This window comes from Panicum hallii, chromosome 9 (assembly GCF_002211085.1).
Source record: "Panicum hallii strain FIL2 chromosome 9, PHallii_v3.1, whole genome shotgun sequence".
In the NCBI taxonomy this organism is placed as follows: domain Eukaryota; kingdom Viridiplantae; phylum Streptophyta; class Magnoliopsida; order Poales; family Poaceae; genus Panicum; species Panicum hallii.
Genome location: NC_038050.1, coordinates 573,850 through 589,816, shown reverse-complemented (window position 1 = coordinate 589,816; position 15,967 = coordinate 573,850). Strand labels below are relative to the sequence as shown.

General features: G+C 44.5%; 1 protein-coding gene and 1 long non-coding RNA gene across 2 annotated transcripts; one reads left to right on the top strand and one right to left on the bottom strand.

The window, feature by feature from the left end:
• Positions 1-9,587: 9,587 nt before the first annotated feature.
• On the top strand, positions 9,588-10,968 carry LOC112873753. The gene is made up of 3 exons (XR_003224813.1): positions 9,588-10,442; positions 10,542-10,595; positions 10,829-10,968. It is a non-coding gene; the product is annotated as an uncharacterized LOC112873753 (long non-coding RNA).
• Positions 10,969-11,936: 968 nt separating this feature from the next.
• LOC112873749 (elongation factor Tu, mitochondrial) lies at positions 11,937-15,813 on the bottom strand. The gene is made up of 12 exons (XM_025936796.1): positions 15,529-15,813; positions 15,323-15,398; positions 15,136-15,228; positions 14,967-15,041; positions 14,674-14,778; positions 14,494-14,584; positions 14,188-14,393; positions 13,393-13,476; positions 12,967-13,032; positions 12,831-12,893; positions 12,409-12,649; positions 11,937-12,305 (listed from the first exon to the last, which is right to left on the bottom strand). Exons 1-12 carry the CDS (start codon positions 15,714-15,716, stop codon positions 12,235-12,237), a joined length of 1,359 nt encoding a protein of 452 aa, XP_025792581.1. The 5' UTR covers positions 15,717-15,813; the 3' UTR covers positions 11,937-12,234.
• Positions 15,814-15,967: the final 154 nt, after the last annotated feature.

The window sequence follows — 15,967 nt, the reverse complement described above, 5'->3', positions numbered from 1 at the left end:
TCAAAGAAAATTTGAATTTTGGATTAAATTCAAAACAACAAACATCTTGTTTTGAGTCACTAGTTGAATGCCCGTACGTTTCTACGGGTGATAAAAAATTATCATAAGAATTATTTATTTGTTATAGTTGATTGTACCTGCACTGCTACGGTTGGAAAAATCTTTTCACAAGAATTCAGAGTAATTCTAGTCAACTAAAATATATAATAAATAATGTTGTTCCGAAGGATTATAATCCACTGATTATTGAATATGTTTATGACATAGAAATATCTACTTGAAGCTCGTAATTTTAGAAGTACCCAAAGAAAGATACATCATGATATTGATCAAAGTTCATCGCAATTATCTTTTAATTGGGTTTGCCCGTGATCACTTATTGCCCTCGTGTTGCTATGAACCAAATAAATTCTCTACGTGATCACTTATTTCATCATATGAAACATTTGCTACGGGTGGCAAAAGAATTAAGTACACAGAGCCCACAAAAATAGTTAATTGAAGTATGTAATTTTTTAAATTAAAGAAAGCAAGGTGCATTCAAAGTTCACCGACCTTGTAATTCGCAAGATACATTCCAAGCCTAATTTGTGTCTGTAACTTCGTGTAATTCGCAAGCACTCGACACAACAACGCAAGCTACATTCCAAGCCCAATTCATCTCTGTAAATTCCTGTAATTTGCAAGCACAGTACATGACGCAACAAGGCGTTTCAATCCTTTGTGCCAAGAGCCGAAAGTATCAGACCTAGCAAGCAATAGCGGATGTACCTGATGTAATAAGTAAGGCCACATAAGGCACTGAAAATTACGGCTGCATCATGATTGCAGTTGCCAAACAGAAGTGGCATCTACATGAAGATGCTGAACGAGTGTCTCATCCAAGATTGTAACACGTGAAAATTACACACAACCATTTCACGCATCAACAAATCTGAATCCGTTGTGCAAGGAGGTGTAGACAATTTGTTCCCCCAAGCAAATAGACAATTTCAGAGGTTTTAAATTTCCATGTTCAAATCACAAGCTTTGAAACCAAAGAAACAAATACCATCACTTAGAGAGAGAATAAAGACATACTACAGAAAACCTAAAAAACAAAGAAGCTACTCCACCGAACCAGCATTTCCATAACTGAAGGATTTTTGGAACAACCACAGGAGAAACTACCTCTAGTACCGGCTGTATGGCGTAGTTAGTACCAGCTTAAGCCTGGCTAGTACTAAGTGGAGGACTGTTTAATAAAATACGCGTGCGCGAGGATTCAGACCCACGACCTCCGGTCTCACGCGTAGCTTCCTTACCATCCCACCTATGCATCTATATATAATTCATGGTATGGATCAAGAATACAATTTTCGGACACAATGTGGAGTTACATATAAGCTGACAGCCGGTGAGAGGTACGGATGGCCATCCAACTTGCAGGGCGTGCAGACAAATGTCTCCTCAATGCGCATCTGTCATGGTAATAGACCTCATAACGTGTAGGGCATATATTGCGCAAGGGTGTGTTCGTTTCCTCCCCTCTAAAGTTTAGACCCGTCACATCAAAGAGAATCTTGCTATTTAGAAGTATTAAATAAAATCTGTTTATAAAACTTTTTCACAGATGGGTGCTAATTCGCGAGACAAATTTAATGAGCCTAATTAATCCATAATTTGCCACATTGATGCTACAGTAATCATCCGCTAATCATGGACTAATATACCTTATTAGATTCGTCTCGGGAATTAGCCCTGGGGTTCTGCAATTAGTTTTGTAATTAGACTTTATTTAATACTTCTAAATGATAAGATTCTCTTTGATGTGACATCTCTAAACTTTAGATCCTAAGAAATGAAAGCACCCCAAGTATTGAAACTTGGACAAATTCATATGGTAGGCCAGGGCTCTCTTTTTTCCTGAGCTCAAGAAGACAATCTCTTTGTAAGTGTGGAATCCGAGTACCCACAGATCATAAATGTAGCAGCTGCTGGTCGTATCAATTGGAGTGGTGCTACTGCTGCTATCAAGAGCAAAATCGTCTTCATCGAAGCTGCAGCCGCAGTCAGATTGCTGCTGCTTTACTGGTGCTGCGTCGGTCGCTCCTTCTAAGACGCACGTGCCCATATCGCTATCAGCTTGAAAGAATTTGAGGTCTTCAAGGATCCAAGGGCCGGACACTGTGTTGTCAAAGTAGCAGCGTGGTAACATCTTCCCTAGATGTTTGTTACAATGCTTCAACACAGATTTCCCCAAGACAAGATTTTTTGAATGTATACTGATACCAGGTGGCGGTTTGATTACTCGGTACTCATCTTTTGACAAGGACATCCTGCAAAACATACAATTGTATCATCGTATCGTACGTACGTATGTATGTATGTATGTATGTATGTATGTATGTATGTATGTATGTCGATCATCACTAACAACGAACGGAAAGAAGAACATTAATATATAATTATGTGATGATGAATAATGTACGTTGAAGACTAATTAATAGTTATGTATCATTATTAGTTAATAAACTGATGATCGATGAAGGAAGGATGAGCACCGTACCTGAAGAAGAAGTTATTGTGGCAATGCACATAGAGTGTTTGCTTCCAGTAGGCAGCATAGCATCGGTGCTCGCGGAGCGTTTCTTTTCCCAGTCGAATGTCTGCAATGGCCCCAACGGCCTCCCCTTGTCGGAGGAATGGCCGCTCCTCCCACCGGCCGGCCCTCGACGAGAAGACGTGAAATGGCTAGGGGGATGGAGGCCATTCCGCCGCCGGCGGCGATTCTTCACCGTCGTAGAGAGGAGCATAGTTGACTATGAAGACGCTGTAATGTGAGGACACGGTGGGGTCGAACACAAGGTAAGCACTCTGGTGGAAAAACTGTCTTGGCCTTGGCCATGGAGGCAAGGCAGCAAACCATCCGGTTGCCGGGATGGCCACGCAGCTGTGGAGCAAGATGAGGCCGTTGCATGGGTACAGGTGGATGACGCTGCCGGACACCGTCGAGCGCTCGGGGCGGAAGAACGTACTCGGCGTTTCTGTGCGCCCAGAAGTTAAGAGGAAGATGCCTCCGACGGAGAGCGGCAGGAGGTCGGCGCGCAGCAGGCGGCGGCCGTCGATGGCGCCCTTCCACTCGCCGCAGACACACCTCGACGCGGCGAGATCGCGCGGCGCCAGGCGGCACAGGATCTGAGCGAGCACGTCCTCAGGCAGGACACGCGTCGTCATCAGGTCGGCGGCGGCGTTCGCGTCCCCTTGCTCCTGCTGCTGCTGCTCCATCATCGATAGATCATCTAACTAAACCCTAACTAGCTAGCTCAAGATCAAGCTCAACTCTACCCTTGGTTATATATATGCAGGCTAGCGTGGCGAGGCGCGGCCTATTACGATCTCAGATATATAGGATTTCGCCGAAACAGTGAAAGGAAACTGAAGAAGATGGTAAGAGGGGTTGTTACCTGTTATGGTATTTTTAGCAGTTGCCATGCATACCATCCTGGATTTAAGTAAATCAACACAATAAGAGCTGAGAGAATGCATGCATCATGGATCTTCCATCGATCAGGCAGGCGCTCATCGCTGATCCGGTACGGTGGTGAAGGAACAGTAATAGGATCGGATATGAGTGGCCGACCAACTACTATGCAGGAACTGCGAGTGAATGAATCAACTGCATCATAACGATGCTCTGATGCATGCGGCACTGACAAACAATTCAGGAGGGCACTCTGGCTAGCTTTAATTCTCCTGGACGCAAAAGTAATTAAGCAAATGGGAAAGAGATGTAGTATGCTGCAGGTTCGTTGCTGCACGAAATCGAAAACGACAGACAGTTAGTTGGTGCGCCTCGTCTTTGGCCCCATTCATATATCCGATCCATTTCTTTTGCAGCGTTCTGAACCCAAAAGGAACGAACCTACAGAGCTAGTAAGTGGGTCAGTTTTTGGGTCAACCAAACCAACCCACCACTTGCATCGATCCTGAGCTAGCTAAGCTTGCGGCAGTGGTCGGCAAGGTCATGGGTGACGATGCCGAGCCGACGACGGACACGGCAACGTGTTAAACGAGTTTCTGAACTATCCAGGGTTTCATATATAGCACAGTTACTGGAAACTTGGTATCCAAGCCAGATAAATATTATATATTATAGGGATGAAATTTCTCTCTCGTACGAAACTCTCCTTTCTCTCTTCTCATATTTACCCTACCGTGTCGATCAGCAAATTTGCTGATGTGGTATAATGATATTTAATACTTATAAAACTTGCATGTTATGAAACCCACTGAGATCGATTTTAATTTGTGAGTAGATTTAAGTAGAGATAGAGATAGGCACGAGTAATGTAGGTGAAGCAAATTAGAAATAATACTACTAATATAAGCAGCAAGCATGCATGCAAACCGACCAGGCGACATTAATTCCAGCCTTCCACGGAGAGAGAGAGGTGTGTGTGCGCGCGCGCGCGCGGGCGAAATTCCTAACTAAAAAAACAAAATCATGTATACACACACACATACACGGACGGTACGTGCTTGTTTTTTCAAGCAGTTCAGTGAAGCTCAGCTCTGCCATTATATTCTTTTTCAAATTAATCGTCTACTAGTATGCCGCAAATAACCCGGGCCCTAGGCCGCCTGTTCCATTATATTGCTTCATTCGAGGGAGGTTTCCGGCGGCGAGGATGACGTGCAAAGTTACATTTTTGATGACTTGTCCTTCTCCTCCGTGCTGATTTTCATTCCATTCTTATTATCAGTAGTAGCCTATCAACTCGTGCTCCTCTAACTAAAATTAATATAAAAATTAATTATAACTATCTATCTCAAACCCTCTTTCATCTATTAGATATTCTGACACATACTCTAAAATACATATTTATCATTATCTAATTAAAATAGATTTCATTTTGCATCACACCTCCATATGTATTTGATATATATTTAATCGAACCATTAGTTTGTAAATTAGTATTTTTATCTCTTTCATCATATATGAATACATTGTGATATATATCATGGGTAGTATTTTTATATAAACAATAATATAAATAATATATCTATAATGATAGAAATAGTAATTTAGAATTTTATATTGGTGCATTTTAATATTTTATTATAATTATATAATTTAGGTTGAGATTTAGAGGCTTTTAATAATGATATAATTGGATAATTTATATACAAATTTAGGGGTTATTTGCATTATTTTTATATGGCATAGGTGGGTAATTTACACAAAGATTAGGGATTACTTTAGATTTTTTTTAAATGGCAGAGGTGGGTAATTTGGATATATAATTAGGGGATTACTTTAGTCTATTTTCATAATGGCGGAGATGGGTAATTTATTAGGAAAGATAACAGATCCAATGACTATTATGATTAGAGCTGTCAGATTGATGGCCGGATATTTCTAAATTTTGTGAAAATTTCTAGAATTTCTTTAATTTTTAATAGTGTCCATTTAGGATCCTAGGTGACTTCACGTGGAAGCTTCGAAGGAGCCTTGAATTAGTAATAGTAAGATTATATTTTTTTTCATGTATAGTTCTGGGTTACCCTATATATCTTTGTTTGGTTCATTTGTTTACAGTTGCACATTGTTGTAATTAAGAATATTAGTTCTTTGTTATTGTACAAACAATGCGCTGACCAAAAAGTTAAATATTTTCATGTATAGTTATGTATTTTTTTTCATGTACAAGTCATTAGCTAGGTTATTGGAGGGAGGGAGGGAGGGAGAGAGAGAGAGAGAGAGCGCATCGTTCTATCTGTGGCCTAGCTGCTAGCATCATATATATCGAAGAGGCAACCAACGATTCTGCGCCGAGGCACTACGTACTGCCATGGCCGGCCAGGTCGCAGATGGGTGGCATCGATCATTCTGAGCTACTTGCCGCTTGGTGGTTGTAGCTAGCTGCTAGCATGCAGGTCCAGTCCATAGCTTGTTCGTTCGTCTACGCCTCTCCATTATTATATTATTATTGATTCCACCGGCCAATAAATTATGATTGATAGACCTAGCTCTCTGAGCTAAGTAGTTGAAACCGGCCATTATGCCTGCAGCATGCTGTGTGCTTGGAGATTGGATTATATTACTACTCGAATTAATAAGCTAGTCTGAATTACTCATCATCACCATCACTTATGATGAGCTACCGCCATCACCCAGTAATCCACTGTCTCTTTCCATTTACTCTATTTATTAATTCCTCCTGGTCGACGAGCATGCAGCTTCACCTTGCTTGCATTGCACAGGCAGGCCATTCACAGGCCCGCATTCTGGCAGAATAATCTATATATCCTCGATCAGTTCCTCACGACAAAGCTAGCTAGCTAGCTAGGAATTAGGAATTTAGAAATTATTAAGAGGATATTTGGATCCAAATGCTAATGTTCCAAAATACCCAAGTTTAGCACTATTATATTCAAACGAGAGTGTTAATGGAATTGGACTAAACTTTATAGCTAAAATTTAAAAACTTTAGCAAAATACAAATGCTAATAGATGCTAAAATTTAACACTTAATTTTAATTTCTTCAAATAGACTCTGAAACGAACCGAACCCCTCTTTGCATTGGCGCCATGGCACTCGCAATCGCAGCGCGTGATCCCTAGCTAGTGCAGTAGTGATGATGTTGGCAACCAATGATAGACGACCACGAAGCGGCATGCAGGAGCTAGCGGAGGCAGCAGGCCGCATCGACTGAGCTGAGGTCGCATGCAGATGGGTGACGACGACGCTCGATCGGCCGCCGGCCCACTTACTTGCCGACCGAGCGGACGACGGACGCGGCAACGTTTTGCATTGTGAGCAGTAGAGTATATTTGGTAGTTTGGATATTCATATTATAGACTGTTTATGTATCCATAGGTTGCCTTATCCTTTAAATCTTTATACTCTTTTCTACTCTTAGATATACCGGTCGAGATCTCAATGCAATACATCCATGCATTATATCTAATATATTTTTTCTACATGATATCATGAGTTTAGGGTTTTTTCCGATCTTGAGCGAGTCTTCCGTTGCTCCTCGCGCCGCCCCAGGGAGAAGCGCTCAGGTTCGCGGCCAAGTGCCGCCCACCACCTCGTCATGCAGCAACAGATTCGGACACGCTAGGGCGTCGTAACTGTGGGCGTCCTCCAAGGTGCTGCGCCCTAGCGTCCGTTGGGAACCCTCTGCTGCTTCCTGTCGGGCGGCGCCGTCCTCAAGGACCTTCATCGCCGTTGCTGCCCTGCCTTGCCTTGCACCGTTGGGCCACACAGTGGCCATGCCCCCATCGGGACTCGATCTGTCTACCATAGCATATTGGTTTGCGTCATCCATCCCCCGTCGACCTCGCGCTTCTACCTCGACGTCGGTGTTGACTTCACCGACTTCTTCTCACCTTCGATTATGCGGCACGGCGATATGGACGGCGCCCTAGGGTATGCCCGTCAGCTCCGCCCTCTTTGCCTCTTTGCCCGCACGTCGTCCTTCGCCGGCTCATCATCGCCCCCACCGATCGGGACGTCTCCGCCGACTTCACCCATCGTCATCTCGCCTTACGCATACTCGGTCTGATCAGCCGACGTGCGTGATCCATCCGGTTACCGTGACATCCATCCTCGTACTGCACGCCACTTCCCCGAGTATGGAGGGCTGCCGCTGCATCACCTCTTCGGGGAGCAGTAGCGCCACCCATGGTCTCCTCCGCTGTTGCATCCTCACCACCACCGACCACATCCTCGACTTCATGGTTGACCACGCGTCAGTGCGCCTTGCATGCATGGTCTTCATCAGGCTGTTCGAGTTCTTTGCCGACTCCTTTGAGCTCCGCCGGCACGTCATACGGATCATCAGGCCTTGTGTCAGATCGTCCGGGTCTACCTCCTTGCTTCGTCCAGCAACACCTCATTGCTAGCATCGCCGTCTAATCCCCACCTCGTTTCTTTACTCCAGCAATCGCGGGCTGCATCGGCATCTCCTACCCCGCCGTTCTGCACCTACGACCGCTGTGGAGGGCTTCTCTGCTGGTCCTCGGACAACGGCGCCTGTTTGTGCACTCTCCCTTACACGTCTGGTATTCGCAACACCGGTACGTGTCATCATCCCTGATGCGTTCCCAGGCCTGGCAAACCTGGGAATGTCTCGCCCGATGGTCAGACTGCATCGATTTCGGCATCGATCCTCCTCTACGATTGCCTCGACGCATCCCCATCTTCATCTCTGGCATCTTCTCCGTTACGCCACCGTCATGGCATCTCCTCGTGCGCCTGTGGCTTCATGTGCGGCTACCTCGTCTTTGGCAACCTCGATAGCTCCACGTTGACCACGGCTACTCTACGCACGGCATCCTCAACCATAGCTTCTCACCTTCCGGCTCGGCTACCTCGACATCAGCACAAAGGGCTATCATCCGCATGAGTTACTTGCCGGTTATCTCTCCAATCACGGCATCCGCACCGCACCGACGTTCTAATTTCGGTGGGATGTGAGCCCATCGGCTCCTGCCTTCGGCTTCTTCTCCAACCTCACCGTCTACGGTGCTCCCGCTACGACTGCGGGAGAATATTAAAGTATATTTGGTAGTTTAGATATCCCTATCGTAGATTGTCATATGTATCCAGGATTGCCTTATCCCTCAAATCTTTGTACTCTTATGTATACCGGCCGAGATCTCAATGCAATACATCCATGCATTATATCCGATATATTCTTCCTACAGTGAGCAGATATATATCTTTATCTTTACCTTTTTTTCAATAAAGAGAGAGCTTTATTAATTAATTGTTCGGCAACAAAGTTACAATCATGAGCAACTGCTCAATAAAGGTTGGAGCTCGGTTGCACCACACTGCACTATAAAACAAACGTTTAGCGAGCTGTGTGAGCTCATGTGCTACTACATTCTGCTCTCTTTACATGTCGGAAGCGGAGTGAAGGCGTACCCTGTGCTAAATCGCAGATCTCCTTTACTAGAAACATCGATGGAGATCGCTGTTCCCCTGGTGTTCTTCACTTATTGATCTTTTTTCTCGACCGTACATTAATTGAGGGTTAAATTTTCGTTTTTCGCGTTTCGAGCCCCCACGCGTTCGTCCCCGCCCCTGCCTGGCCGCCGCGGGCGCTACTGGGGGTCATCGGCGCTGGCCAGGCGATGCGAGAGCCACCTTGTGTCTCTGATTTGTTTTTGCCCGAATCCTCAAGTTCAGATGCTGTTAACTTTATTTTTACCTGCACACTTACCAAAATCCAAACTAGTGTTTAAAACCTTTACCTTGGTTTACACATAGTTGGTGTTGTGGGATCAAAGTTTTGAAGTTTGAAGCTTTCAAAAGTTTGGTCAAAGTTTGTGGAAAACACAAAAATCTGTAGTCTGAACCTTGTTGAACCTGTGCATTGGACCAAGGTTTAACCCAGTTTTCCTTTTCAGTCACGAATCTATTCACCCAACGTTGAATATAAATCTTATAGCCCTTGTTTTCTCCTTTATGTTGATGGTGATGTGGATCAGGGACTCGAGTTTTGAGTGTAAACTGCAGTTAACCTTTACCTTGAATATAAATATGAAATACAAAATTTAGAGCCCTATCCACCCTTTATAAACTGCAGTTAAACTTTTTGATGAGACACTGTTTGAAATCGAGGGAGAAATCTAAAGAAAGTCGCAGGTTCAGGCGGCAATTAACTCTGAAACGTGAACCAAACTCGTTGCATCGGCCGGACTTTGACTGTCCTGATCTCCAAATCCTTTGCTCGAATCACAAAACTTTAAATACAAGAATTGCAGCCCTATCATCCATCTACAGTTCCTAGTTTAACTTTTAGACGAACTTGAATATAAAAACTTGAGAAAAATCGAGTTGAACTCGTTGATCTTGCTGAACTGAATCGGCCTTCTTCCTGACCGGGCGGAGAGCTTTAGCACCACGCGGCCGTCGGACTCCGGCCACCGACCAGCTCCGCCTGTGGCCGTGCAAGCTCGCCTGTACCCGCTGCGCCTGGCACCTAGACGCCTTCCCAGCTCCTCCTCCCTCTCTTTTTTTCTCTGTTCTTCTTCCTTAGCTGAACAGAGTGGCCGTCGGAGCTCTCCGCCCAAGTCCTTCGGTTTCACCTCCGGCCTCCCTCCACAAAAAACAAATCGTTGTCGCCAGGACCTTCCCCACATCCTAGCTTCCTTCCCCACCTACCCTCACCCCACGCCCCACCACCATCGGCGCTCGTCCCAGCCGCGAGCAGTGGGCGCCGCCCACAGCCGCCTTCCCAGCCTGAGGTGAGCGTCGCCCGTCTCCCCGGCGGCGCGTCAGGCACGGGGCTCGGAAACCCTGGCTGCCTGGCCAGGAGAAAATGAGGAAGAAGTGAACGAATGAGGTAGAAGCTCAGCATTGATGACATTGTTGATATTTACTTTGCTTGCAATGGCACTGCGTCAAGAACTGATATCCAGCAAACCGTGGCTTTCTGTACAGGTATCTATTCTATTGCTTTATGTTATTGGTGAACAATTTTATTCTGTTGCGGATTAATTTAATATTCTGTTCTTTTTATGTGGGTGATATGTCGTAAAGGTCGAGCGCTTGCACCCTCACCGACAAGCTAAAGCAAGTGTGCAATCAGATCAGGTGCATTGTTCAGAAGCCAAACATTCTATTACAGACCAAATCGTAACACAATTAAATGTAAAAAAGGGGGTTGGGCTTGAAATCCTGCAGTAACTGTGTTGCAGGTGCAGCTTTGCACGCTGCATTACTGTCTTTTCCTGTACAGAGCCACACTCTTTGCAAAATCGTTCATTCTTGCGCCCTGGAACCTTGCTAACCTATGTATCTGAAGCTCTGAATCACCATTTTTGCAGGACTCAAGTGCAGCTGTTACCAAACACATATGACAGTGAAGTGGAGATGAAGCTGTAACGGGGGGGTCGTCGTCCACCTAAGAACACCCTTAACACTAGTCGAGCTCTGCATTGCCTTGGTAGCTCGTGGTGTGTCGATCTGCATTGTCTGAACACCCTCTGTGTCGTTGTGTCGTATGCTTCAGTCAGTATGGACTCATCTGCAAACTTGTGTCGTTGTGGGGCTAGTTCTGGTTGTGCTGCTGTGATTGTCTGATCTCTGGTTCCATATGATCCTGAAACGCATCTATTGGTTGCCAATTTGCCATTGCTCCATCCACTGGTTCTGAACAGAGTCTCCCTTGGGGCTGTGTGTACGATTATTCAGCCATTATCACAGCCAGTTCACTTGGATGGCGTTTATTTTTGCTTACATAGGGAAAAAAACATGAAACAGCAATAGAACAGTAGATAAACGAGGGATTTTACTTAATAGTAAGCAGAATGGCCTTATTCAAATGTGATCGGACAGAGAAACTTACCGAGGCTTGCACAAAAGCTGCAGCTCTCCTTAAGGCTAGCCACTAAGGAATCATCATATGATGCAAAGAGTTGAGAAATACTAGTAAAGGAGAGGGAAAAGGAGAAACTATATATCCAAGGTTGGCAAAGGTCTATCCTAGTGTACATGATTGCTTGCTTGACCAAAAGCGCAAGAAGCCAATCCTCTCCCCAAAGAGGGAGAGGGAGATAGGAGATTGAGGAGGAATTTAACTAACAGGGAATTTAATCACTCCAATCTCCTTTCAAACCGAACAGGCCCTTGGCAGAATAGCGACTCGCACCATTCACGCTGCTCACTTCTCACTGCAACTTCTGATTCCTGTGCACATTCAGATGGTAACCAGTATCCTCTTAAGCTACGGTAAACCTCCAACCAAGCATGTCAAACTTGACTGAACAATGGATGAAAGGCCTACCATACTTGATCGCCCATCATAATAATTATAACCCTGCGCTGACTCACCTGTTCATCCATTACATGAGCTGAAACAGAATCAATCATTTTATCCAACCAAGCAGCGACAGCAAACATCATCACGCATATATACGTGCATACACACATAGCTCTCATGGCCAAACAAAATGACCGGTAAATATGCTTTATGGCGAGACTTGTCTTATTCAATCACTGAGTTATGCCCAACAAGTGTGTTAACCAAACTAACTGCGGTGTTATACAGCACCACCTCAACAAGGAAACAAAAGACTGTCCAGAATGGTGGCCAGGCCAGCCAGCATTTGCCTTTGCTCATGCATTCCAAGAAAAATGCAAACCGGTTCCTTTGCTCTCGTTTCTAACCCGGTCTGACATGTATCAACATTCATTTTCGCTAAATTGCTACTGGAAACAAAGTGGAAACTGATTAGCTAATAACTTTGGAGACAACTCCAGCACCAACAGTTCTACCTCCTTCCCTCAGCGCAAATCTTTGCCCTGCGTCGCATCATAAACAGACATCATGTTCATTCTTTTGTTTTCATGCAAAATCTCAGCTATATCCAGGACAAATTAAGTGAAGTGCTAACATAGTTCCTACCTGGTTCAAGAGGAACAGGCGATATCAGCTCGAAATTTGCAGTCACATTGTCACCGGGTAAAACCATCTTCATGTCACCAAGCAACTCAATTTTTCCAGTGACATCAGCAGTCCTGAAGTAGAACTGTGGACTGTAATTTGACATGAAAGCTGTGTGCCGACCACCTTCATCCTTTGTCAGGGCGTATATTTCTGCCTCAAACTTTGTGTATGTCTTGAGAGTACCAGGTTTGCACACCACCTGAAATAGTAGACAATGACAGGAGAAGATCAACAAAAGAGGTACAAGAATTTTACTATTGGAGAACCACAAGTTGTGGAAATAAAATGCCATGTAAATATTATTTGGTGATCAGACAACCATGTACAGCAGTTTCCCAACTCCATTACTTCACTAGTCTAACTAAGTCAGGAATTCTTACCTGACCACGCTCAACATCACCACGCTTAAGACCACGAAGGAGAAGACCAACATTGTCACCAGCCTGAACACAAGAAGTTGCAAGTATAAGACTGAATCAATGAAAAACTGACACGGCGTGCTTTCAGCATCATTACCTCTCCATGATCCAATATCTTCTTGAACATCTCAACACCAGTAACCGTAGTCTTCAAAGGACCACTCTGTGACCAAGAATATATCTCATCACATTGGATCAAAGCTGTAGGTACTAAATTTCAAAAGGAAAACTAGGAAATTAGTGTGCTCAGATTCTGCTGTGTTGCATCTAAAGCAACATCAACTAGGCACATATAAGAAGAACATTATGCTGTTATAAAAGTGGGCTGTATACTCAGTTGGCACTCCATGTTTTGCACAACAAGACACCAGATGTGTAATAAAAGGAAGCCATGGGCAGGTCTAAAAGACTAAAACTGTTCACCCAATTCTTCATACAGTTGGATAAATATCTAATCTTTGGGCTGTGTGGCATTATATTCAACATTGGATTTCGGGGAATAAAAAGGCAGGTTCAAACTCACCTGTGTCAAACCTAAAATCTCAACATCTTCACCAGTTTTAATTGTTCCCTGTTCAACACGCCCAGTCACAACAGTTCCACGACCCTGCAGATCAAACACGAATAATTGATGTTATCTTAAATGGCAATACAAGTTCTCAGTCTTCATCGATTTATGAAGATGTTGAAACTAACGGTATTCAAATAACACCCTGCTGCACCATCAGTGATGGATGGAGCAAAATTTCAATAGACCATCTTTAATGCCAAATGTTATTCAGCTTGTATAAATACCAGTTCAAGATACCACAACATTGTAATAAACAGCCCAACATGGTTTAGTAACAGGCTTTGCATTTAATAGCCAATTTTTGGCTCTAAACCAGACTATGAATAGAACAAAATAAAAAGAAGCAATTTTCAAATATAAGGCAACACCAGATTGTACTGTGTATTCCTAACATCAACTTGGTCTCCATGGTAACAATGACTAAGTGATATGAGAAGAACATATACTACTCAAGTGTTCTTTTTCATGATGCATCTCGTAAAATCAAATTTATGTTGTGAATCTACGTAAATTCTTTATATATTGATGGTGCAAACTATAAATGTTTAACGAACACCATCCCAGAATTCATAGAACTCAAATCATTCACACATCCCGAGATAAAGTAATGTTTGCATATGGATGTTGAAAAGCTCAGCATTTGTTGAATCTTTTTGCTTGCATGCCAATTTAACAGTGAACGAAGCAACATCATAATTGCACATCTAGTTCATACAGCAGTAGTCATAATTAATAAAATGCAATCACCTGGATAGAGAAAACATCTTCTATCGGCATCAAGAAAGGCTTATCAAGCTGCCTCACAGGATCAGGGATGTACTCATCAACTGCATCCATTAGTTTCATTATGGCATTCTTTCCAATCTCGTCATTGGTTCCCTGCAAAGCTGACAAGGCTGACCCACGGATGATCGGAATCTCATCACCTGGAAACTTGTAGAAACTGAGGAGCTCTGCAGGAAAAGATGGGAAAAAAACAATCTCAGAAAAGATGCAAACAACCATAAGAAAATGAAATAAAAAAATAGTGTAGAGATATGGATGATAGTGTACCACGAAGCTCCATCTCTACAAGTTCGAGTAACTCTGGATCATCGACAGCATCAACTTTGTTTAAGAAGCATACAAGTGAAGGTACACCAACCTAAAAACAGAGCACGAGTTAATATGATCAGAACTGCAAAGACAGCATGATGAAGCAATTTAAATGAGAAATTAAACAAGAATTGAAACCTGTCTAGCAAGAAGAATATGCTCCTTTGTTTGAGGCATCGGGCCATCAGGTGCTGACACGACAAGAATACCGCCATCCATTTGAGCAGCTCCAGTGATCATGTTCTAGCATTTTCGCAGAAAATTATTTTGGGTCATAAACAAAAGAGAATGCATGTGGGACAATTACTAACTAATGAAATAGCTCTAGATGCCTGATTTGCTAGGATATTCTCAATTTCACGTGCAAACAAATTTCATTCACAAAAACACAAAATATTCCATTCAACAGATAAAACATAAATGGCATTTACCTTGACATAATCAGCGTGTCCTGGGCAATCCACATGAGCATAATGCCTTTTAGCCGTCTCATACTCCACATGAGCCTACACAAACAATACCAACGGATTACAACAAACGAAGATAAATGAAAAAAAAAATGCATCAGCCCAAACAATTAGACATGCACTAGGACCCAACCGTTGATATGGTGATTCCTCTCGCTTTCTCCTCCGGAGCCTTGTCGATCTCGTCAAAGGCGATGGCTTTGGCTTTCCCCGCCTCGGCTAGAACCTGTATCGAGGAAACAAACGCAGTTGAATCATCCTAATAGTTTGGACATGAAGCGAGCGAGCATTGAGCTGGCACTATGTCTAATGCACCCAACCTTGGTAATGGCAGCAGTGAGAGTGGTTTTGCCGTGATCGACGTGCCCAATGGTACCGACGTTTACATGGGGCTTCCTGCCACAGATTCAACCGAATTGAGAAATGAATCGCACGAACCAATGAGGAAAAGCGAATGCCGCGAATCACATGAATCCGAACCGAGAAACTAGCGGGCACGAGCGGATCTGGGCTGAGGGGTACTCACGTGCGCGTGAAGGTGGCCATCGACCTCGCCCAGAGGGTCCCGGCCATCGGAGGCGCCTGGGTCGGCGCCGCAGCCGCGGCGGGCGCATCGGGGAGTGCAGTGGGCGCCGAGATCGTAGCGGCGCGGAGCGTGGGGTAGGAGAAGAGGCGGCGGGAGCCGGCGTTCCGGAGCACCGCGGCGGAAGCCATTGCGTCGCGTCGCGGCGGCGGCGGCGGCGGCGCGAGGAGCAGAGGAGTGGACAGAAGGTTGGGGGAGATGGGTTTAGGGCTTTAGAAGGGAGGAGGCGGCGTCTGGGAATGGCACGCTGCTCTTGATCCAACCAATCAACCGTACGGTGCTGGGCCGCTGGATTTTCGGCCCGAAACTTGCGGCCCCGGTAGTGATGGGCCGGTGGGCTTCCGATTCTTCTTCTTGGTTCCTCCACGGCCACAAAAAAAAA

Excerpts from the sequence above, each read along its gene's own strand:
- LOC112873749 (XM_025936796.1), bottom strand. The coding sequence starts at position 15,716 with ATGGCTTCCGCCGCGGTGCTCCGGAACGCCGGCTCCCGCCGCCTCTTC. Across the intron at positions 15,399-15,528 it reads ATGGCCACCTTCACGCGCAC|GAAGCCCCATGTAAACGTCG; the intron begins GTGAGTACCCCT and ends AATCTGTGGCAG. Across the intron at positions 14,394-14,493 it reads TGTAGAGATGGAGCTTCGTG|AGCTCCTCAGTTTCTACAAG; the intron begins GTACACTATCAT and ends CTTTTCCTGCAG.